Source organism: Pteropus vampyrus, unplaced genomic scaffold (genome assembly GCF_000151845.1).
Source record: "Pteropus vampyrus isolate Shadow unplaced genomic scaffold, Pvam_2.0 Scaffold101, whole genome shotgun sequence".
In the NCBI taxonomy this organism is placed as follows: Eukaryota; Metazoa; Chordata; class Mammalia; order Chiroptera; family Pteropodidae; genus Pteropus; species Pteropus vampyrus.
This window is the reverse complement of record NW_011888882.1, coordinates 124,036-131,182: the sequence shown is the minus strand read 5'-3', so window position 1 is coordinate 131,182 and position 7,147 is coordinate 124,036. Positions and strand designations below refer to the sequence as shown.

The 7,147-nt window shown below is 31.5% G+C and overlaps 1 protein-coding gene across 1 annotated transcript in view; it reads right to left on the bottom strand.

Moving 5' to 3' along the window:
* Positions 1-543: 543 nt before the first annotated feature.
* The window catches only part of GOPC (golgi associated PDZ and coiled-coil motif containing), a 34,013-nt gene continuing 27,409 nt past the window's right edge, over positions 544-7,147 (bottom strand). The window contains exons 7-8 of the mRNA XM_011364760.2: positions 5,113-5,293; positions 544-2,263 (exon numbers count right to left, since the gene is read on the bottom strand). Coding sequence (XP_011363062.1) covers positions 2,133-2,263; positions 5,113-5,293 — 312 coding nt within the window. The 3' untranslated portion in view covers positions 544-2,132. The remainder of the gene's footprint in view (positions 2,264-5,112; positions 5,294-7,147) is intronic.

The window sequence follows — 7,147 nt, the reverse complement described above, 5'->3', positions numbered from 1 at the left end:
GAACTGACCTGTGTGTACAATTTTAAATTTTAAACTACACAGAAATTTTTTTATTCTTCTTATCAGGTCCTTGAAAGAAGTTATATCATAACCATTTCATACAATCGTTTATATTACATATCATTCTCATAGATATGCCAGTTCAAGGGTCTAAAAAAATTCTTTATAAACTTATTAGATAGGTCTTAAAAATCAAAAGGTTTTAGCTAATAGTTCCTAAGAATTCAGTCACAGTAGATAAAAGACATTCTCTGAAAAAAATGTCATGGTCATCCCATTCTGGACTGTGTTTTAAAAATATAAAATGTGGTTTCAAGTCACAACCAAAAAGTTTTCAGATATGCTACAATATAAATCTTTTGGCTAAATAAATACACTAGCTAAAATCTAGTTTGCAGATCTCATGTCATGCATGGGAATGAATAAGGAAAAACATTTTTTTTCTTTTAAGAGGCCTAGCCTAGCATGTCAGGAACAAACAATAACATGTAGCTTGCTTATTCAGTTGTGCAATTAAATACTAACTTTTGCTTAGAGGCAATATTATCCTACAAGGTATTTTAATATCAGTAACAATATATACTATGAAGTACATTTCTATTACAAATTAACATGGTGACATAACAGATGAACAAAACCACCCAAAACAAACCATAAATGAGCAATAGTTAAAACATAAAATTTATAAATAGCAAAACCATCAAATAAAGTATATACATTTTATAGATTTACCTATGAAGAAATATATAGTACATCTAGGAAAGACAACAAAATGTGTTGTATATCACATTACATCTGAATATTACAAATGAAGAACAAATTCAAATAATACTCTGAAAGCCTTGTAGGCTTTCCCCCACTTAATATTCTCTTAAATGCCTATCCTTTAAAACAATGATGTTGGCAAAAACTATCACCCCTTTTAAAGCAGTATTTTCACTTTCTCGCAGGGTACAGTGGCCTGCAGAACAGTAAATAAGAACAAGTACTCCATGCTTAATACTGGGATAACAGAATTAGCAAATCTGTAGTTCACATATGAAAAGCACTTTAGCCAAACTTACACTGACATGAAAAGCCAACCAGAACAATTACTGTATCAAAAGGTTTTCACCTTATCTTTCCCACCAGTACCGCAGCTTTTTAGATGACTGGCAAATCAGTTACTTTCAGAGAAAACTGTTTAATGCAATGTGTTTTGTTAACACAGTAATAAATTTGAGCTTTTACTGCCAGAAAAATGTATCTTTTGAGTGCCAGGACAATTACATCAAGACAAGTTTTATGAACAACTCAAAATGTATAAAACTGTCTTTTGTGGATCCTAGAAAAAAAACACTTGAGATTAAACATTAATAATGTAATGTTCCAATACCACGCACACAGATCAACATAATTGAGAACAGATATTTCACATCCATCTGCATTTCTTTTAAAAACCAGAAAAGTACAATGTACATTACTTTTCGGAAACTATTTCTAGTGCAGCACTGATTGATAAAGGATTGCTTAAACAAAACTATTTTGTACTGCACTGAATAAAACTGAAAGGCAAACTTATTACAATAAGTAATCATTAAGAACTGATTTAGATATCGGGATGCAAAATATATTTAAAAAAACAAACAAACCAACCATCTTTCAGTTTAAAAAAAATTAAGTCAAATCTACATTTCTGTAATTCATTGAGTCAAGTTCTGTCCTTTGAAACACCACACTTAACATTTTGGAATATATAATATAAATTCATTTATTCCCTTGTATTTAAAGGCTATTTCTTATAAAATATCAGTTTGCGCTATCCTTCTACTAAATGGAAAAGGAACCAAAACAGTAGTGCTTCATTTAGTACGTAAGAGCCCAATAACATTCCTTTAGGAAACACATGCTTTGGTGCTTTACAATTTTTTAAGAAAATCAAAATTGCTTTACATGCAATAGCCAATTATGGTATACCACAGAAAACAGGGAGTTATGCATTTAGAATTGTTCACATGAAGCCCTGAGGTACCCGCCTTTCATTTAGGCAACGAACAGCCTCCCTTGACCTTGTATAGTCTTTGTCCCATCTTCCCTAGTGCCCCAAATTCGGAAAAGTCTGATTAACAATCTTGAGTGGGGATACAGTCAATTTAATAAGATTTTTTATGATACAGACTGTGTAGATCATCTAATTTAGAAGCACCATCTTCTAGCGGAGTTTCACTTGAAGTTCCTAGGTCTCCATTTTCATGTCCATCGGTGACTGCCTTCTTATTAAATCCTAAAAGAGAAAAAAGAAGCAGTCATTTTCTAGAGTAAAAACAATAAAAAAGGGTCTTGTGATTTTAATGAGCAATAACATAGGAATGCTCACTGTAATTAATAGTAATATGAGGCAAACAATGGGGCCCTAAATTAGTCAAGTTGGCAGTTTCTGAAAAAGAAATTTTTCATTCTTACAGTAAATATCAAATATTATTTTGATTTTAAAAATATTACTTCTTGGATATATCTAAAAATTGTAAAACTTTTCACACCAAATTTTCCATGAAACTTAGAATAAATGCAATTGTAAAATTCAGTCAATTTTACTTATACAAATATCTATTAAATTAAATTATAAATTTTATTTTTCTTTTACATTTTGCTTTAAGATTATTTAACTTCACTTCACTAAGGTACATACTAGTTTATTGCTAAAAATCTAGTTTGTTGGTAAGACAATGTCCAGATACAATTTAAAACTGATTTTGCTTTATCTACAAAATAGATAATAGGCTTTCAAATAAATCAGAGTTGACTACATCATTTATTTAGTGAGCTATGAAGTATGGACATATGCTAAACAAAACCCAATGGATTTATTTTTTGTGAGTTGAGTCCATTAATAGTAATATATCCTAAGAGCATCCATTTTTTGTTGAGTATCATTTTAATTGGTCTGCAATTTACATAGGTGACAAAGTATTTTAGCCTCGGTTGAAAAAAAAAAAAAGGAACGAGCCTTCTAATTCTGAGAGAAAATAGTAGAAAGGCTGAAAGATAATGAAATTACAGGGAGAGCAGCCTAACAGTATAAGGTTTTAACATATTGCCACAGTTTGTTTAAGATGCACAAGAATAATAATCGTTACTGCTGTCTCTACGTAGATAACTCATACAAGTTTACCAGAAGGGCACCAGTTCATCAGTTCACTATAAAACTCTATGCCAGAAGTTCTCAACTTTTTGGTCTCAGGATACCTTTGTACTCTTTAAAAAGAACTGAGGGCTCTGAAGAGCTTTTGGTAATGCTGATTATTAATGTTATGTGGGTTATCGATATTTACCATACTAGTAATAAAAACTGAGAAATCTAAAAAAAATTTGCTTTGTTAAAAATGACGAAAACCTCAAAAATGTTAACATAAATAACATATTTGTTTAGTGAAACTATATTTTCAAACCAAATTTAGTTAGAAGAATAGCATTAATTCACAGTTTTGCAAATATCCTTAATGTCTGGCTTTACAAAAGATAGCTGTATTCTCATATTTGCTTCTGCTCAGTCTGTTACAAGTATGAAAAAAGTTCACTCTCACACAAACATGTAGTTGGAAAAAGGAAGAGTAGCTTGATAGCCCTTTCAGGTAACTGTTAATATTCTTCTTGATATTATACCAAAATCTGACAACACAATTTAAAATCATATCAATAAACTTTTTGCATTGTTAACATTAAAATCCATTTGTCTGCCTTGTACTTTGAATGGCTTTCCCATGCAGCATTTTGTAACATCACATACTGGTCATTTGAAAAATATTAGATCACTGAGTTATGTAGCAATTCTAAAAGCTAATGCATTTCATTTTACTATATCAAAAAACCACATTCATTAATCACTACCAATCTTATCAGAAAAGTTCTTTAAGTGTGGAACAACTCTTGAGGTCGTGGTGGTTGATGCATGCATGTTTTATGAAATCCTAATTTTCACTTGAAAACTCACATTTTATCACTGGCAATACTGTCAGTTGTTTTTCTTGAAGTAATGAACTCACTTTGTTCATTTAAAAAAAATGGCTGCCAAATCGCCTGAGCAAACATAACTTGTCATTCTTTCAAGTAAAAATTGTCTTCCATTAAAAAAATGGCTAATTCAGCTAGCAACTTAATCACTTAAGTAACTTTTCATTGAGACCAGCACCTTGGTTCAGCACACAGACTAAGTGCTTTTTGCACACTTCCCATGTCATCACACAGAATATAAAAGGCAGTTGTACTCAATAGTCAAGATTTAATAAAATGAACAGTTTTTACTATATCATCAAGGATATTCTTAAGTGAAACTAGCATTTTCTTCTTTTTCTTTTTAACTCTGAGTGGATGGCAAGGAAGAAAACAATGATTACTAGCACAGTAGTGCCACTGCCTTGATTCATACTAAAGCACCAGTAATTTTATCCCCATTGTTTTCGTACCATCAGTGTAAATATCAACACAGCAAAAAAAAAAAAAGACAAATGGTTTCTTAGTATTTTTATGAAAAATTCTAATATCACGAACCCTCTGAAAGGTCTCAGGGACCCCCTCAGAGAACCATAGATGACAATTTAATAACTACTGCTCTATGTAAAAGAAAGTGTTAGAATTTTTCTATACAATATGAGTAAATTATAGAGATGAAATTAAACCAAAAATCCTCACAATCACATATCCGGATTATAATAATCATAAAACTACAGTCTAATCCCTTACTCACATTTCACCTGTAACTCATTGTATTATGAGAAGAATTTGCATTAAGACAGCAAGATAACATTAAAGTAGCTTTACTCTAAAAGGCATGTTGGTCTTTGTTCAGAGTCTAGAAAACTTGAATTTTATTTATTTTTAAAGGATCACTTGTAGTTCAATGACTGGTAACGTACCTGTTTTAAAGTCCAACATACATCTAGAAAAACTAATATGCAGATAAAATTCCGACAGTTATTGGTGTACAATAAAACTACAAGCAAGAAAAGGCTATTCATTCAGTTAATGACGTTGTCCCCATTACTAAAACAGTGTTACTGAAAAACATCTGAGGCATTCATACTGCAAAATTTTATTAATAAATACATTAATAAGAACTTTCAGAGTGACTTTTACCTTGTAACACTTTGATTTCCCCACTTGTGTCTTTGCAGCTAGCTCCAGGGTTACTACCTCCCTCTAACTCGTCAAGGTACAAACGGTAACGATGTCCACTCTCATCTTCATACTCTACATTTTCATCATCAGAATCTACTTCAGGAGCCACATAAACTACTTCAAATTCAATCTCACCTGTCTGAAATGAGGAAAGAAAATTAGGAAGTCAAGTTATTCTAACTGTAATTGAAAAAAGTATTTCTAAATTCTTTGTAGTGGAAGACAAGTGAAGAGCAGCACTTAAGACCTCAGATGCAGCTCCTTTCAAGACAACAAACAATAAAATTCTAGAATCTCAAGAGGGTGAAGAGGACTTCGAGGCTGGTGTGTCCAGACCAACCTCATGAATCCTCTATAAGTAATTTTCTTATAATACTGCAGTAGGTCTTTCTACTGTTCACAGTATTTTCGTTAATAGGCCTAAAATTAAAAAGGATGCTTAACTATTCAATTTATAGAATTTTGAAGATTTTCAATTTAAGAGTCATTTTGTCATTTTGTGCTTTATATAGCAATTCAGCAGATTTATCTAAATAGTCAGATATTAAAGTTGTACCTGATGTCATCACACAAACTTTTCCTTGACTAATTTAAGAAATCTCTATAAAATGACAAATTTTGTTTCTTACTGACGAGGTCTTGAACCTTTTCTTAATTTTCACTGAATATCAGACATAGTGTTAATCAAGGTATTCTGTTCAGTAATAATAGTAGTCACTGTATTCACTGTGCAAAATTATATCCTTCAATCCTCAGGATAACCCTATTGTAGTCTCTTTTACATAAATGAAAAACCTTAGTGAGTCCTGGAGAAAGCAGATAATTTTCCCAATATGATGAACAAGTAAAACAGAAAAATAGAAATTTGACTCTTTGTTCTTCTAGATTAAATGTATATTTGTATAATTATTAATAACAACTTTATGTTCAAATAAAAAAGTTGATTATTTTATAAGTTATAATTGTCATTTAATAAAAGACTACAATCATTACACGTGATGAGTCTGGTATCTGCAACTCTGAAAATTATGGCCTGCCTTTGCTTAAAAGCAAGCATGTTTTTTTTTCGTTTTTTTTTTTTTACTGCTACTCGCTGTTAGTCTCTTTGGTGCTCCTTTCTTCCCAGCAGTTTAAGGTTATGCTTCATAATTTTAATATGTGCTTATCGTTTCCTTAAAACTCTTTATGACTGCCTATTTGTATCTCCTTTACCACAGCTGCCATTCAACCCATTCTCGTACTACTGGATGACAGCCAAGTTGGGTTGAGAAGACACTAGCTTAAAGAGGCACGGCTGCATTCTTAGATCTCCCTTATCAGACAATGCTTTTTAAAAAAGCATTTTGGGGAGACAGATAATAATGCAGTGGTTTTTGGTAAAGTTCTAGGTGACAGAAGTAGGTTTGTGGGTGGCTGTCACAGAAACACAGATTTTAGGATTACTATAATGAAGAGCTTTCTAAAAATCAGCAATGTTCCACAATGGAATGGACTGCTTTATCATCAAGTTATTCTTTTAATGTAATTATTTAATTAGAGATATTGCAGAGATTTATGCATCATGTAGAGTTGAGCCAAATGAGCTATAAATTCACTTTCAAGTCTGAGATTCAATTCTACACTGGCTTATCACACTGATGATCCAACAAACATTTCAAGTAGTACCAATGCCTCTCCAATTCCCTCAACCCTATTCTTGAAGGAAAAACAAAACAAATCTTAAGTACACTAAATAATAAATTTGACTTCTGGATATGGATCTCAACTCTATAATTTGCTCTGCAACTTTGAAAAAAATCATTTATTTCTCTAAGAATCTTAGCCTACTCATTTTAAATAAGAGGGTTGGGCTAAATGACTTCTAAGGACTCTTTTAGTTCTAACATTTATGACTATAAAATAAATCCACTTCTAGCACTGTTTTTTCTATAATACTTCATATTTGTATAATGCTTTTGTCATTAATGATGTTTTGCTCTCTAAGAGTTAGGTC